The sequence below is a fragment of the Myiozetetes cayanensis genome, unplaced genomic scaffold (genome assembly GCF_022539395.1).
Source record: "Myiozetetes cayanensis isolate MyiCay16 unplaced genomic scaffold, myiCay2020 scf5-8, whole genome shotgun sequence".
In the NCBI taxonomy this organism is placed as follows: domain Eukaryota; kingdom Metazoa; phylum Chordata; class Aves; order Passeriformes; family Tyrannidae; genus Myiozetetes; species Myiozetetes cayanensis.
This window is the reverse complement of record NW_026087742.1, coordinates 87555119-87573435: the sequence shown is the minus strand read 5'-3', so window position 1 is coordinate 87573435 and position 18317 is coordinate 87555119. Positions and strand designations below refer to the sequence as shown.

At 41.8% G+C, this 18317-nt stretch overlaps 1 protein-coding gene across 1 annotated transcript in view; it reads right to left on the bottom strand.

The window, feature by feature from the left end:
• SLC9A2 (solute carrier family 9 member A2) overlaps positions 1 to 16943 on the bottom strand; it is a 33189-nt gene extending 16246 nt beyond the window's left edge. Inside the window, exons 1-3 of the mRNA XM_050331667.1 lie at positions 16555 to 16943; positions 10666 to 11129; positions 5424 to 5674 (exon numbers count right to left, since the gene is read on the bottom strand). Coding sequence (XP_050187624.1) covers positions 5424 to 5674; positions 10666 to 11129; positions 16555 to 16840 — 1001 coding nt within the window. The 5' untranslated portion in view covers positions 16841 to 16943. The remainder of the gene's footprint in view (positions 1 to 5423; positions 5675 to 10665; positions 11130 to 16554) is intronic.
• Positions 16944 to 18317: the final 1374 nt, after the last annotated feature.

Genomic DNA, 18317 nt, shown 5'->3' with positions numbered 1-18317 from the left:
CACAGACGCTGCTGCACATTTAAAGCACCTGCAAATTAATAAAATGGGCATCTCAGCTGAAACGTGAGAGAAGAGAAAAGCTTACTGTAAGTACTCCTACATGTCCATTTCCTATGTTAGTAAACAGAGTTTGTTAATCAGCAGAAAGAGCAAAGAATGGTATCACTTGCTCAGTGTGTTTGTCCATGGTACAGGGATGGCTGAGAACCACTCACACACAAATTTACAGGTTTAAGGGTAGTTAGGAGAGCTGGCTGGAGGATAACCTCAAGGTGGTGTCTCAGTGTCGGGAAGCACAGTCTGAACAGTAATTATCAGTGTGGCAACTAAGGCCAGATACGTTGTGAAACAGCTGACATTCCTGGTTCTACTGTCTAGGGCAAAAACATGTCTTCTCTGATTTCCCAGTTAAAAACATTGTACATACCCATGTGTGGGTTCTCAGTCAAATCCTGTACAGAGAGTGATGTGTATTTACACTGTCTTTCTAATTACAGCCCAAAAGGACTTGTCCTACAGTTATTTATCCCAGTTCAACCAAGTTTTCAGTTTATAATTATGTACCAACACAGGGGATGTTTCTTCCCACCAAAATCTCTACACTTCTCTCTTCTGTGGAGGAGGATGGCAGGTTTGCTAGCATCTCTTTGGAAGAACCTGAACTTTCCCATGTTTTGTGGAGATCCCACTGCAGATCTCTGCACCCTCTTTATGGAGAGGGTTTGCAAGCAGAACAGTACACCTAACCTGGCTTTCACCCTGCATTTTTGTCCACCTACACTTGGTGATAGAGGGGCCAGTCTAGTCAGTACAAAATAGTATGTCCACTGCCATGCAAAAACTAGCTCCAACCCTAAGCAAACTCCTAGGCTAAGAAGAAAAGCCTCATTAAGACTATCCTAGACTCCCATCTGTATTTAGTACTGAAATAATTGCCAGCTCCCTCCTCATTGTCAGTTGATTTCACTATGGTCTTGAACAGAAAGATCCTCTGTGGTCCACAACCAGCCTGCTGCCTGGAAGCAGAGCTCATCCTTGTTACACAGGATCCACTGTGGAAGATACAATGTAGATTTCATAAGCATGCAAGCTTCCTCCCTGAAACACCCAGTGGTTTAGGTAACGTTTCTAGTTTGACCATGTGGTTGGGACAAGAGATGTGCCGCATTTTTGCCAGTACTGACAAACTGATGATGCTCTTCACAGCTGTCCTCCTTGTTCTAATCTTACAGTTGTCCAGAGTAGGGACCTATAACAGATTCCACAAACACATGTGCCTGAGTATCTCGTGAAGAAAATGGGAGAGGACCTGGACCACGCATGGATTTTGTCCTGACAAGAAGTAGTGACTTGGTCAGGACATATACTCAAACCCAGAAGCTGTCAAAATGCTCCCAGGTTCCGCAGTTTGCACATAGTTCCAGTGACCAACCTCAAAACTACCTGTGCAAATCTTCTCAAATATACTCTCAAATCTACTTAACACTTTGACCCTCCAGAAGTCTCATACTCAGTAGCAAACCAGCTCTCTACAAGCCACAGGCTACACTGACAGACCTACAAGTACCTCAGGTTATGCCATGGGTTGTGACAGCTCTCCTGTGTGTGGACTGCTTATCTACACAAGCATAACAAGTCTGATTCATCCTGGCTACCTCCCGCTGATGGTACACACCGTGGAGCTGGCAAGCGCAGGGGCAGCAAATGCAAAATAGCAAGAAGGCAGTGGGTGGGCTGCAAAAGAGCCACTTCCAGATCCACAGTCATTTTGGAGTCTCAAAGCAGCAGCTTAGTGCCCAGAAGCATTAGGGCTGTTAGGTCTGCATCAAAGGCACAACGAAACACTCAGCACTATTTATTACCTTCTTAAAATAAATCATTTTCATGATTATAGTAATTTAGGAAAGCCCTGCAGCATGGAGAGCAGGGAAATATGCTCTGGACAGAGTTTGTTTTTGGATCCTGAGGTAATGGAGACACTGTAAATAGACGTCTGATAAGAATCTGTCACCAGATTAATCAGGATCTTTGAAAGCTGTAACTTAAAACACCTACCATGCTTAAACACTAGAATTTAAAGGGACAACACTCTTATAAACATTATTTTCAGCCACATTATGCATTCATTCAATTAGTGTCAAGTAACTGAGGAGCTGGTTCAATGTTAAAACAAATAGTGCTGTGCACTTTAATGTAATATTCCTCAGCTAATCACTGCTCACTTTGAATCTCTTCAGAGTACTTATTTACATTAGAAAAAACACCTGTTGAAGTCTCTTTTGTTTGAAAATTATAGGGGGATATAATGTTAGAATTTAATATAAAATCAATGTCTTTACACAAGATTTTATGTACATTATTATAATATGCTCTTCACAAACTAAAATTTTACTGCCGTGATAATCAAAGCCAAAACTTAGGTGAGTTTTATTTTACATTTCTCATCTACATACATTAATTCTGGCCTCCAATTCTGTGACCTGAGGCAGTTGCCCTGGTCAAGAAGGGGAAGGGAAAAACAGTTAATTGAAATTAACCTGCAACATTCTGTACTTCTGAAGAATAAAAGTCTCCCTGTATAAACAATACAGTTTCTGTCAGGACTGTAATAAACTAGGCCACCGGGTTCAATCCTCAAGTTTCCTTGACCTACTAAATTTAGTTTCAATGTTTGTTCCTTTCAGCCTGCTAATTGTTGCAAAAATAAAATAAAAAAAAAGGAAAAGAAAGAAACCTATATTAATAGTTCTGCTGCTTCATAGCCCTTATGAGAAATTACTAAGCAGAAAATGCAGCATTATAATTACAAATGGAACCAAGCAAATAAAGTTCAGATTCACATCTGTATGTTTTACACCTGTGATCCTCATTCATGCCCAGCTCTAATTACAGTAGAAGCTCTTCCCTCTCCTTCTGAAGAGGATTTTCTCACTGCAGTTTAGAGGGACATGGTTCATTCCCTTCAATACTTCAGCCAAGTAACCTGGTGCAGGGGTTACACGGATGATTCAAGAATCATTTGTCCTTAGAACGAGTACACAGACTTATCAGAAGAGTGACAAGCACCTTTCATTCCTTTGCCAGTGAATTCCTACTTGCCCAGGAATGAGGCAATCTGTGTAAGTATCTTATTTACTTGATAACACTGTGCATTCCTGCTCATGTCCTTCCCCTAAAATATGGTACAGCATGTAACCACAAGGTCTGAGTACCTTTATAAACCTGGTTATGAAAGAAGTGGAAATCAGTAGTTTAACAGACTCAGATGGATACTGGGGAAAAAGGGGAGATCAGGCAACTATTCCCCACAGGCTAAACTATAAATAACCACAGAAGCAAATAATGAAAAACAGTCTGATTTGTAAGGGACATTCCAAGGTCATTTGGTCCAACTACATGTTGGAGCTGATTTTTAAGTCAGATCCAAGCAATCCTGCCATGAGTCAGTTGCTGCAGAAAACGACAGGGAACTCAATTACTGGTGCGTGTTTTTGCACTGTGACACAGAGCAAATTACTCTCTGCAGTTCAAAGGCCAATTAAATGTGAAAATCACGGGGTAGATTTACTCCAAGGAGATGCAGAGATTGCAGGAGCTCTAAGGCTCTCAGCAGCACTGCTGGGAGGGGACACACTTTGTGGCTTATGGCAGCTGAGATCCTGCATGGCTGCAGAGAGCCCTTGCATCTCGCCTGGGGGAGGGTACTGAGGTACCCAGGCCTGTTAGCTATTACAAAGTACGCTTAGAGTAAAAAACATGCAAGACATTTAAAAGATAACTTATTTTCTATTGTGCTATTCGAGGGAAGAAATACTTTGTGTTTCCTCTTTTACTTTGAACCCACTCAGGGGCCACTGTTACAAAGGAAAATGAATAGGCTGCTAGTGCTGTGGGAAGCACTGGTGTGCTGGTGGCAGGCTCTGGCATGTGGTGGGTCCACTGACCCACCAGCAGACCAGCCATGCCCTTTCTGTTGTGTCCTGGATGCAGCAGGTCCAAATCAGTATTTTCATGAAAACTGCCACAATTTTTACCTTGTACAGTTTAGCCACAAGTTTTTGGTTTAGAAACCCTTTAAGTATTTGATCACAGGATGTCAAGGACATTTGGCTTAAGAGGTGGAGGAAACTAAAAACCACACAAACACTATGAATAGAAGCTATGGAAAGAGATGGCACATTTATGAACTCGGTCAAAGTGGATGCATATGCTGCTTTATTTAGGCTCGTATCAGAGAAGGAAACCCATGCAATCTTTAGCTCTTTACTTACATTAAAGTACCAACCCCTCTTGCTTCATTGCATATTTCTATTTTTATACTACTGAAATCATCAGCTTAAGTTTCCTTGTAAATTTCTTCCCAGCCTGAGAAAACCTTATACTGGCGTAGCTATGATATTAAACCCACCTTCACTTGCCTAAAAGATAATAATCAGATAAGGTATTATCAAGTATTAGTGATACTAAGAAGTAACATTTGAGCTTACATAAAAAGCTATGCTCCTAATGCCTGAATGACTCATATTTGCCACTAGAACAATACAAAGTCATTAACGAAGGTTGGCCTTTAAAAACACTACTTGGAACCAGAGCAAAACCTTTATGTATATTAAATGTCATAAAGGCTCTTTCTAAAGTTGAGGTTGTTACAGTATAAACAGAATGAAGAGAGAGGCTGTGCTCTTTTTTTTACTGAAGCCCAGGAGTGAAATAACATGAGTAAAAATATTTTTATCTGCTGGCAGTAGGAAGAATAATATTATTTTATATAGGGCATATACGGAACATTGTAACCCCCAGGCATACATATCAAAATACTAAACTAACAGATTATATCACCATAGCACTGCAAATTCTACGTTCAACAAGGCCTTATAATCCAGCAGGAGTTTGCCTTAACAATACATATCTTGTGTTCATTGAATGGTACTTACTGGCTGCTCACATGACTGTTAGACATAGTTTCACAATACACTGGCATCGAAAGTAAAGCCATTTCATGAAGTCCCTACCACTCCCACTCCCTCCCTGCCACCACTGCCCCTACATCACTGTGGGCCACTCACCATCCATGCCCTTATGTCTAGTTCTAGGGTCACATGAGGACACAGGTCACCGAAGTGATCTGTGTTAAAAATAAGTCCACCGAAAATACAAGTGAATATTTTTAACTTGGAACATTTCAAAGATATGGTTTATGATGTGATGCCATGAGCAGTTTTAGTGACACAGCTGGTGTGGTGGCAAGCTGAGAGAATAGGGTGGAAGCGGGAGGGAAGAGGCCGGAAATCCTCAAGCCAGCATCTCTGCCATGCACAATGGAACAATGCCATATGGCAAGGTCTGCAACATCGGATCCTGTCTCCAATTTCTTTTGGCATTCTTACTTGAGTGCTATAATTACTGAAGTTTGGGGTACTTACGCCATGATGCCCGAGAGATGAAACATTTCAGCTGTTATGTATGACAAGTAACTGTACAGGAAGACAAAGAGTGGCTCAATCACTCGGATTTTATGAGTGAAACGGGTGGTAAAGGCTGCTACAAATCCCAAAAGGATTCCAATCAATACTCCACCGATCCCCACTATAAAGAAGTTAGCAATCCCAGCGAATATGTCAATAACCTTAATTGTGCGCATCTGGCAGAAAGACTTGAACAAATTGTACAGGACCTAAGAAGAAAAAGAAAGCACATTATGTCTTTGAACTCTTCTTAATTTCCCTTCATGTCATTATGTTCCCCTGCTTCAATGTTGAACCTTGAATTTCTGTATCTCCCTTGAATACACTTTTGAGAGATTCTGTGGTCTATCTCTGGCCTATTATTCATCATCCACATATATCAAGGAGATACACAAAGATGGGTAAAAGTCATCACTCCCAGTTTTGCAAATGGGACAGGTTTCTTTACCTATGCCATTCCAGGGGCCAGGAACATAGATCTATCTAATTCTTCTTTAAATTAATTTATTTGCACAGCTTCTAATTTCTCCACAAATGTCAATTTCAGATTTTCCCCAGATAAAAGAAATAAAACAGAAGGAGAAAAAAGATGGTTTCGTAATCTGTGAAGAATCCAGTTATTTTCCAGTGTGTTTGATCTACATGACACTGAGAGGTGCAGTACTGAATTAGATTATATATTCTTCTAGCATGGAGGAGTAGGGGAGTTGCAGGGGGCTAGAGATGGACAGTGACTACCTCAAAGAGTAAAAGAAACATGATATCCATTAAGTGAGTGCTCTTTCTCTTACTGACCATTAGGAATCCAATGGTTTAGAGACAATACAATCCAAAGTCCACATTTCTCTAATATCCAGTATTTTAATTACTCCAAAACAGACAACAATGGAATCAGTTACTCCTGAAGAAACCTTTCTGCAGACTTACATGGGAGATTTAAGCATTCCCTGGTGCTGCATGTATGCTCCCAGCCCTGCAATAGCATGACAGCTACACTGTCCTCTTGGGCAGATTTAAGTTGGGTCACAGGTACCTATTCCTATCCCAGAGGGTTCACAGGCAGAGCCAGTGAAGACCAGTCATCTTAGACAGCCTGCAGGAGCTAAACCAGTGCTTTCTTTCTGGAGTTCTTAGTAAACCAAACAGGTTTCTATCAGGAATGCTATTTGAGAGAACAATGTTTTATCAGCACTTGCATACTGCCAACAACGTAGGTGTTTGAGTAGTGGTTGGAAAGATTTCTCATGTTTGCGGTCTTGTTCTCTCTCACATGACAGAACATAAGTTGTTCAGCACTTTTTAGCCAAAACTGGATAGGTCTTACAGAGATAAAAGTTTAATGCAAAGACACGGCTTATTATGGGTCTTTTGAGCTAAGTGAAAGGAAACAACTGAAACAGAAAAGAAAAAATATTCCAGAGCAAGTATGAAAATAGAAGGTTAAATCAAACCTAGAATGATCACCAGTAATTTTCATTACAAAGCAACAAATATGACAAGAGTAGGATCATGAACTATTTATTTGATAACGGTGATGTTCTCAGGATGAGTCCACTTGGGAGAAGTGTCCCTTTTCACCTGGACAAATCCCTTCAACTTGCTGCTCTGAGGCAGACTCCCAGCCTTTTTGCCCCATTCCTTGTTACTATGTCCTATGCAGGACAGGAAAGCATTGTCATAAGATCGACTGGTTTTCCTCCTGTTTTAATTTGTGAACCCTCTGGATCTGGATGAAGAGAAGTATACCAGAATTAAACCTATTGACAGCAGGAGCACCTTGTTGGTCACTTTACAAGGCCTTCTCAGTCCACAGACTCCCAGAGCTCCGTGAATCACAGACTGAAGAAAAATACTACTGACTTGTGTTGGTGATAAGGAGTTTCCCTGAGTCACTTGCTGAAACTTGGGATGATCCTAGAATAGTGTTTTTCTCTAAGAAACTACAGAATTGACCTGGCAGAATACTCTCTTGAAATGTATTAGGGAAGATAATTATTTTCTTTATTTGGAGTTTTAAATAGTCTTTTTTATATTTTAAAAAGTAACTATATAAATATATACAAGGCAAGTTTCCGAAGTAAGGGCAGTGCAAGGTGCTTGTAAAGAAGCAAAGAATTTTAATCTACCTGAGCAATAGTTTTCCCATAACATCACCTCATCCTCACAGCAAGGAATACACCCTGCAAAGAGAATGGAGCCTGTTGTTCCACATAGAGACATCCCCATAAATCTCAAGTCTGTTGCCATAAAGTTATTTTAAACAAAAGCAATCTTCTCCTTTGTACCTCAACTATGGTAGAAGCAGCAGCTAGGACTATGGAATGTCTTGAACATGATTTTAATCTCAGTTGTATTGTTCTTTATTTACACTGTTGTAAATGAGATCAAAATCATGTTCTCGTCCCTTTTAGTCTACAGCAGTTCAGTTTTACAGCTCTATCTAAACTTCCAGATGTCAAACCCAACTCTGGTCATATTTTTTAATTCATCTGGTATGAGAATGGGGATTTTCTGAAATTCAAGATTTGCATTTACTCAGTAGCTTTCAATTGAACTCACCGAAAGTTATACCAAGCAATATTAGACACTGGTCACTTTTTAATCTTGTCTCAGAGTATCTCTGAAACACTAATTGCTTATTTTCATCAGTTCTCAGTTATTAGTTTTTAATTCTAAAATTACTTTAAAGCACTCTAATGTAATGTTTTCAGCAGAGGCAGAATACAGAGTACTTCTGTAATGTTTTCTAACATGGGAATAATATTACTGTAACGGCACTGGCTCCTTCTTTGTGATTTTAAGCCCAGAATTGGAATTTAAACCACTAACACACAGCTGTCATTTTACCATTTAACTTCACCATGCTAGTTATCCCTGACTCAGTTTTTTGGTAAAGCACCAACTGATCAAGAAACCAACTGGCAAACATTGTCCTCAGCCAAATTCAAGCTCCAAAAATTCCACCAGAAGGGGAAAAGGAACATTCAAATGCACAGACATAATGCAAAAACTATCAGACAAGAAAGGTCATCTGAGAAATGCACACTTTTCTTTGTATACAAAATGAAGTTGTGGTAGGGCATTGTCTGAAAAGAGAAAGTACAGATGACACTGATTTTCTTTGGAAGCTTTTATTAGGAGCAGTATAAGCAGGATAGCAGGAAGAAGGGCTTAAAGTGTTTAGAAAGCACGTTTAGTAAGGCCACTCTGTTTTGCACTGCCTATCTGTGTATTTCCTGGGGGTTTGATACTGCAGTGGCCATAGGAAATAGGTAGCTTTCACGAATGGCCAACCTGCATTCAACTTCCCTCCTATTTCATCGTCCCATTCCACTGCAGGTACCTGTCAAAGCAGGTGGCACTCAAGGGCTCCAGCAGTTGAAAGCTAAAAGGTTCTGAGCTCTGCCTGTTAGCTGGTGTTATCAGCTACTCCTCTAACACAAGGGCAGAGGAAGGGAGAGTATTTACAAAACATCATCTTCTTACAGCACACAGCTGAGTGACCCCAGCAGCATCCCAGCAAGGGCTGTTCCAGGAGCACTGCTATAGGCAGGGGAGGCAAGGTCCTCTAAGGGCACCCCACCAGGGTGACAGCCTCGGTCACATTTTAAGTATAATCACATGATTGCAGGTGTGCAAAAACATAACAAGGAACCATTAGCAGACCAGTGCTGTGCGTCTGGAAACCACTTGATCTCTTGCCAAGTGCTACCTTTAAGCGATAGCTGGAAATAAGACCAAAGGTACTCTGAATTCCTTTCACTCCTTCATGAATATATGTAAGGCCAGTGCATTACTGGGCTGGCCCTACAGACTCCTCAGAGTAACTTCCCTGTGTTAGGGCATCTGGGCAGGCAAGGCATAAGGAAAGACTACATCCAGAGAAGGTAGTAATTGTGCCATGCTTTAAATTGCCATGCCAGCCCCTAAAAAAAGGATGGTTTAGAGTAATTTGCTATTGGGCACCGCCACGCATGAATACTCCCGTCATAAGGATGCACAAGTTTTACTAGCAAATCTTGCTGTATTATCTTCTATTCCAGTGAAAAGGTGGTTGACTTTATGATTGAAAAAAAAATGATTTTCGTTGGAAAAATCCAGTAAAACAAATTTTACGTTAACATAAAACCAGATCCTTTTCCCCCAGAAAAACCTGTATCTGGAGAATTCCAACGCATAAGTGACCGTGAATAGAGACATAACCAGCCACGGCTGAACTGCTGAGACTTCTGAAACTCAGTATGTACACCTACTTATTTACAGGACTGGTTTAAGTACCAAGGCTCAGATTCAATTATGAGATATACATGTATCAAGCAGGCGAGACAAAGTCTCAGAAAAGGGGAAGACAGGTGAGGCAAAGTCCAAGAAGAGGGGAAAACAGAAAGACAATTCTGCAAAAAATGGGACAGGAATACGAAGCCAAGGACAGATACGGGAAAGGTACAGACTCAGTTCATCAATCTTTGTGATCCTTCTAGCATAGGAAGAACTGGACCTCCACGTGTCACAAAACCAAAAGCATGCCAGGACACAGTTGGCACGGGCAGAATTTCAAGTAAGTCATGTATAAATGGGAGTTATGTCCCAGACATAGTGTCATCAGGTACAAACAAGGGACATTAGGGGTGTTAATGGAATTTGCAGATTGCTGTCCTCAGGTCAGCACTACAAACCCAGTTCAGCTAGTTAATGATTAGAAATTACTGCCTCCAGGTGGCTGCCCTATCTCATCTGTAGCCTGGGATACATGTATTGGTGGTTTCAGGGCAGTTCCAACTGGATAAGCATATGCAAAAAGTTAACCTCAACCAGGTCCAGTGATTTGTCGACCCTTCCTATCAATGCACTGAGAGACCCCACATTGGCCCTTTTGCCTCTCCTTCCCAAAAACGTTTCTGCAGGTGAGGAGAATGAGTTTCATATTACAGAAGGAAGAGAATTACAAAGATACAGAAACTAGAGTGATCAGGTAGTAAAATCCCTACACTAAATACACTACCATTATACATTACTCTAGTACAGTAAGCCTACCATGGTTTCTAAATCTAAAGCTTAAAGAATTACATAGACACATTAGCACTCTTTTACTTACATCTATTAGCAAACTATAATAACCAAATACAAAGAGATATAATGGAGTGGCATGTAAACAATCCTTTATCATTTTTATCAATTAATCATTTATCAAGTAACTTACCACAGTTATAGCATCATTCAGCAAAGACTCTCCAAACACTAGGATGTAAAGTTGCTCATTGACATGAATATTTTCAAAGACAGCTAACACCGCCACAGGATCCACAGCTGAAATGAGGCTGCCAAAGAGCAAATTCTGCAGCAACGTGATATCAGTCAAACCAAATGCACTGATCTGGCAAATTCCATAAAGGGAAATTCCAATGCCGATGGCATTCCAGAGTGTACCCACCACAGCATACCAGAATATGGTACCAAAGTTCTCAAAGAAAAGACGAGTTGGCATAAAATATCCAGCGTCGAGTACAATGGGTGGCAAAAGATACAAGAAAAACACATCACTGTTCATTACAGGTGGGGACTTCTCCTCTGCTCCAAAAATAATCCCACCAAGAAGCAATCCAACCAGAATAAGGAGACAGCTTTCAGGTACTATGGAGGGCAACTTGTGATAGAGATGAAAGCCTTCAAAGGAAAGTCAAACACAAGAAAGGGAAATGGTTATTTGTAGAGAATCCGTAAGATTATTCTGGAATCTATTATCTTAGTTTCTATAGAAAACTAAAAGCAATCTCAAGCCAAATTCCGTTTTCTTTGTAAAGACTATACTGGACAACCACAACAGGTCAAGGCAAGTGTGTTGGCTAGCATAGCAACAAATTAATAGCCGGACATCCGACTTAACAGCTAGGCTGGGTGGAGCAACTGAGTGCAACAGTTCTCTGTGAAACTGTGGGGGTTTTTACAATGTAGAATGCTCCAGAAACACAGTCAAAACACTTCTCTAGGGCAAATTGGACCTAGACAGAGGAAAAAAATCATACAAACCTCTCCTTTATCCCTGGACAGCTTCACAAAGGAGTTTAAGGAGTACGTTACATTAGTTTTGAGAAATCTTTTAGAGTCTTGAAGCTAACAAGGGGAACTAGCACATGTGACCTGCACCCAGTCACCCATGGTCGCTTCCTCCGCAACCATGAGAAAGTATTTACAGGCATAATTATTATTTTTGGTGGAGTCTTCAAATTAATTTCAAAGAAGCAACATTTTCCATAAAGTGACAGCAAATTGTAGCCTGTATTATTATGTTAATTCTTCTGTATTATATCAAGTAGCACTGTTGGGATTCTCTCATCAAAATCCGTGCTAAGTACTAAAACAATTAATTAAAAAAAGGTTCTGAATGAGTATCTAATGATTGAACATTCCTTAGCCTACTAAAACTCTCAAAGCCATGCAGTTTTGATTTAAAGATTCCAATTACTTGTAGAAGTTGACTGTTCTAAGGATACTTTTGGTAATGAATGGGAAAAGTTTTGAAGAAACTTATTCTAACCAATCTAATGGAACGATCAACCTTATGCACCAAGGTCACATTCCAGGTCCCAGTGATGCCAATCTTTTCCAGACTCCTCCTTATCTATATTTGGCCCACATAATTACATAGAAATCTATCCACACCCACAAAATCCCACAATTCCTGTCTAACTAAAAAGCATTTAAATTATTTTAAATGAGAGCTGCACGGAAACACTGGGTGTGGTAATAACGGGCGTCTATTTCAGTAAAACTATTTCAGTAAAAATCACACCTGTAGTCGAAACAGTTAAACTAATGCAATATTGGTATAGTTTACATCCAGGTTCCCAATTTCAGGCTTTTGTATCTTTTAACATTTGTTTTGTTAACTCCCCTCTCACCATGTATTTTTTCCAGGTAAAAGAAAGCCTGACTTATACTTAGGAAAACCAAATGGTTAAGAAAGAGCAAGGGACAGCTGTTTTAATCTACTGACTTTTTATTTATATATTCTATAACTATTAAATCTATTTTTAAAAGCAAGCAGCTCAAGATGCATTTTTATTTCTTTCTTGGATGAACACAGACTGCTTTAAATAATTAGAAACACAGCCTATGTGACTCGTTAGAAGTTCTTCCAAATTCACTGTCATTCTTTAAAACCAGAATCACCAATATCCTATACTGGCAGAACAGGTAATGATCCTGGAAAAAAACAAGAATTTGTGGTTGGAGACTTGACTCTTCAGCTTTCAGCCATTTCCACACAAACATTTTATGATTTATCTTAGTTTCTGCACTGGCAGAACACCAACATTTCCAATACAGTGATCACAAAGTTTCCCCTGAGTGAATAGGTTTTGCTAAAAGTTTTTTTAAACCTTCAGGAGTAAATTTTACATCATTTTTCAATACAAATTCAAGAGGAGGGAGTTTTTGTAAATGCAGCTTTTAAGTGAAAAAAAAAATCCTAGACAGTTCTAATGCAAGGGTGATGAAATGTCTACTATGAACACAAAAATAAAAATCTTTTATTTTCTTCTTTATAAGTCACTCTGGAAAGCTCATACCCTCCCAGAGACTTAAGACTCCATCCTTAAAGGTAATGGAAAGGCTCCCACTAAATTAAATATGCTTTTTCTTCATGTAAACAGCAACAAAACTCCTGAAAGACTTCCTGCCTACATGCAAATGCATATCGTTCCTGATTTAAGGGCAAAGAGCTAGGATCCAGTGCACATCAAGTCATGTGCAGGTGCCCTGCAGGATGAGGGACATCTTCCCTTCCCTGACAGATCCACAGCTGCAGGGTCAGGAGCACACTGGGAGTAGATTCCCTGCAGTACAGGAATTTGTGCTGAATGCAGGACTACAGCTACTTTCTTCTTATCTGACCCTGTTCTTAGGTTCCAGACTATGCAGTGACCCAACTTCAACAGCAGTAAATATATTTCACGTATCATGGCAAAAATGGCACTAGGACACTTGCCTGAAGTGCAAGTATGTTTAAAGCTAAAAGTCCTTAGGTTTGCAGCTTTTTCTGTGAATTACAGTGCTTTCTGATGCTGGAAAGGCCGCTGAAATGAGCATCTCTGAACAGCATAAACCTTTTTCAGGAGAGCAGGGTTGAAAGGATATCAGCTCAGTTCCCAGAAGAAACACTTCTCATTTGTGAATTTGTGATTAAACACAATGGGAATCTGAATCAGTTACACAATATTTTGTAGTTTTAATAGTACAAAAATTAAGCAAAACTGAGGGGTAAGTAGACTAGTTTCACTGCTTAGAGAGTCTAACATTCTACAGGTGCAATGGGTCCCACCTAATATTCTCATCAGTATGTGAGTAACACACCTCTATGGTATCAACACTCAAGAAATAAGTAGAGGTAGTCAGAAAATAATTCTATTCAAGGGAATTTATTAGATTTCAAAATGTGCCCTTGTTCTATGCTGTAATAAAAAGCACCATGTTTCTAATGTCTTTATGAAAATGTACCTTGTAAAAATGTTCAAGTTCTCCTTGACAACTTCAGGTTTTCCCTTCTTATACTTTCTTTCTTGCTCCCTCTGAACCAAGCCTACAGCACCATGATCACAACCAGGATCGGAGAAACCTCTCAGGTAAATCCCCTATAAAAATTAGCAAATGCTGGAACATTTCAGCTCTGGTGAAACTGTGCTTCTGGGAAAACATATTTGTTAAAAGACTCATAAGCAGTTGCTGCAGTTGAGTTTCCTTTGGGATCCTTCAAACACTGAGAGAGCTGCTATTACAAGTGACCCTATCTTCTCAGCTCCTCACAGTTGAAAAGACCTGAGGGCTCTGTTCATAAAGGTTTGCTACTCGGCAGTGCCAAGCATAAGCATTCAGCGCCTAGCCCCAGAAAGGAATTTGCGATGCCAGATTAAGCACCGAGGTTTCCTGGGTAGTGCGGGAATCTCGAGGTGGATTTCACTCTGCCTGGCATGACAGGGGCAAGATGCCTGTGCTGCTCAGCAGGAAATTATGGGGAGAGGAATGCACCAGAGAGCCTCCTCTCTTACAGGGCTATAGGCAGTGAGATAACCTGGAAAACCCCTCTCCATCCCTTTGAATTGAGACACATGGCCCAATCCTAGTAACCAAGTAGGATGGCACAGCAACATTTCTGTAACTTGGTGGTTCAAGAACTGCTCATCTGTGCTACCTTCAACAGAGAAGAAGGCACAAGTTAGTGAAAATTTGATGTGGAATGTGACTTAGGAATGATGGGAGCCTGACCTGGGAAGGTTTACCTAATGCACTCACTGGATAAGGAAGCAGAGACGGAGCTCCAGGAGCAAGAACTGGATGTTCCTAATTCCAGTCCCAGAGTCAGGGCGCCTGCAGATAGGTGTGGCGAAGCTGAGCACTGCCACACCTAGGGCCACTCCTGGATCTGGCCCTCATTGCTCTGCGCACGCACACTGACAACAGCATGCCCTAGATTAGCCACATGTGCTTTCGTTTGGTGTTAACTGAAGGGATTTAAAAATTATATGCATTTTTCCTCACCTCTGCTTATTTACTGCAATCAGACTGGAAAATTAAAGTAGTCAGGAATATTTTAAATTTTTTTTTTTTTTTTTACTTTTTAGATGCCTATGCACCAGCAAAATATCATGATAGTCAGAATGTATGGTTCTACAGAATTATTATTGTGTCTGTATTGTGTTTACATGTTTCAAAGGGCTTCCCTGTAATCTTTAATAAAACAGAAACTTTTTCACTAGTTTTAGCTCGTTCAAGAGTTCTTGCTGTATCTAAACTCAGAAGTCAGAGCAGTTTTACAGTGCTCAACTGGCTCAGATAGTTTTTCACCAAACTCCCTATTTTCTGGTTATTACAGTTCATCATATACTTGAGTGGATCATATTTGAACTCTGTCCTGATTCTACAACCACGTAAATGCATACTCAAGACTAAGCATGCATCTTTAATGCATTAAGATACATGCATCAGAATGCATGCATGCTTAATGGATGCAACACACCGTATTTCTGCGGAAGTAATGATACCATAGCAAGTTGCCTGGGGGGAGACTCAGGCTCCCAACTACAATGCTAGCCGTGTCAGGAGGTGAGTACAAATTTTTGGGTTTGCAGAATCCTAATTATCTGATCGTTAACCAGAATGTGACACAGTCTATTTAAATGTCACAAGCAGAAGTTAAAAGTTTTAACTTTGATTAAACTGTTTCATCAGAATCAGCATGATCATAGTTTCTTACAGAAATCTCTGTTGCAAAATCGGAGTTCTGAATCAAACAACTGCAGGGTAAGTAAACTTATTCATTTTGTTCCCACACCTTTATTCCTTATATTATCTTCTAGGTAAAAAGATAAAAAGTTCATAATTTGTAGAGACTTACTGGACCTTCAATAGCTGCCTAGCATACCATTATCTAACATTCCTTAGACTAACATGCTGTATTCATTACTCTTGTTTGGGACACAGAAATCTAATTAAAACCACAATATATAAGCTGCACAAAACTCAGTGAAACTATGCAATACAAATGTTTTCCACAGGAGGGAAGAGGTGGCCTTCCTTACTCATACAGTGCTGTCTTTCTTGTCTTTCTCAGGACATAAGTGAATGGTGGGAAAGAAGAGTAAGGAGGAGGCTTACTCTCCCCTCATTAATATTTGCTTCCATCGATCTGTTGTTCTGTTCTGAGACTGTCATTACACCCTGCGTTATTTTAAGAAAAAGTAGACCATGCTCAAATGACAGCAGGGCGATCAAGGAAAAGTCAGTCACGCACCGGGTGAACTCCGGGATTTACGGTCCTCATAGCCCGGAGTTCACCAGGCGCTGCAGAGGGCCGGAGGTAATCTCTTCTCCTCCGCACCTTTCCTAACCGAGAGAACCCCGATTTCAGCCAGCCAAATCCCGTCCGGGAATCCCGCTCCGCGGAGGAGCATCGGTGTCCCTCCGGCCGCCCCCGCGCCCCCCGCCGCCGGGCACGGACCGCGCCAGCCCCGCTGTCCGCGGCGGCCCCGGGGGCGGGCGGCCCGGGCTGGCACGGGCAGGGATGGAGGGAGAGTCGCCCCACGGCCCCGCTCACCGATCTTGGCGAGGGAGGCCAGCAGGATCCAGAGGGTGATCTCGAAGGGGATTTGCACGTGGGGATAGTCCAGGGTGAAGACGTGGAGTCGCGTCTCCTCGAAAGCGGTGCCGCTGGGGCTCGGAGGGGTGCCGGTGCCCATCGCCGCGGCGCCGGGCAGCAGCCCTTCCGAGGTGGCCCGCGCCTCCGCCGCCCCGGCCGCCAGCGCCGCCAGCACCGGCACCAGCACTGGCACGGGCACCGGCCGCAGGGGCGCGGCAGGGCGCGGGGGGCCGCGGCTGCCCATGGCGTCCCCGCTCCCGCTGCCCTACAGCCCCGCGCCGGCCACCGCCACCATGCCCGCCGCCGCGGGCACCTGCCGCCGCCGCGGCCCCGCCGGCCCCGCCTCCTCCCCGGTGACTGGGCGAGTCCCGGCCCGGCGCCGCCGGCCGCCCGCGGGGCCCCGCTCCCCCCCGGCCGCCCCCGGGGCCGCCCCCGCGGGGCCAAGCCGTGGGCTGGCCCCGCCGCAGCCGCCCGGCCGCCGCCCCCGCCGCCCCCGGGGCCGGCCGGCCGCTGTCAGCCGCGGGGAGCGCCCGGGCGGGGGCCGCTCCCGGGTCCCGGGTCCCGGGTCCCAGCCTCCGGCAGGTGCTGCGGCGTGAGCGGGGCTCAGGCACCCGGGCACCAGCTCCCGCCCCCCAGTACTTGCTGGGATGAACGGGGCTGCGCAGGTGTAGGCAGAGCTGGGGGGTCTTCCTTTAACTGTAGAATTAATCTAAGAGAGATGTGTATGCAGTCATATAAATACAAGTACATATGTATGTATATTTGTATATAAACTAATTTAATGTGTTAACACACTCTGTATGTATATATACGCCTATAAATAAATGTAGTCTCTACATATATGTATTTAAAAGCAATTTAGATTAGAGACTTTATATGTATGCGTGTACATCTATATGCATACGTGTAAATGTGTGTTTATGTGTATGCATATGAATGTATGTATATATATTTAATAAAGTAATTTTTACATATATGTGTGTGTGTATGTATGTATATATCTATGTTGCCATTACCAAATACAGAATAGGTGCTTCTACCAAATATGTGATAGACACCGTCCTGTTCCCACTGATCAGAAGCAAAATTCTGTTAATGTGGGGAGTTAAAAGAACACACTCTCTATACATATATGTATGGAGGTTCATGTATATGTATATGCATGTTGTAGAATACATATTTATAGTATACTATGTAATTATATAGTATATTATATATTTAATATCTAAAATTATATATGATATATTAAATATATATTTCCACCTATCAATCATGTGATAGGTACAATCCTGTTACTGTTAATTAATAGATTTTCATACTGTTAATTCAGAGAGTTAAAATCGCACACTGTATAAACATATGTGACTGCTCATACGTATATATAAATATAGGACTGATCAAATAGTTACATGTGTGAGTGTGTATTGCAAATGTTGAACATGTGACTGGCAAAATCCTGTTCCTGAAGGCATTGGGATCTGATTCCATTAGATACTGCTGAGCACCAGCTTTCTGTATTTCCTGAAATAAAGAAATCTCACCCATGATTTACTCATGACTTCATCACCTATGAGTAAGACAGTATTCCAAAGCTCAAACTCATAAAATCTTTAGAGTACACTGTTCTGCATGCCTCTATAGCAAAGCATGTCTTTCATGAATTCCAATAAAACTAAAGCAGGAAGTAAGGGTTCTCCTGTTTTCCCCCGATTTATCAGTGG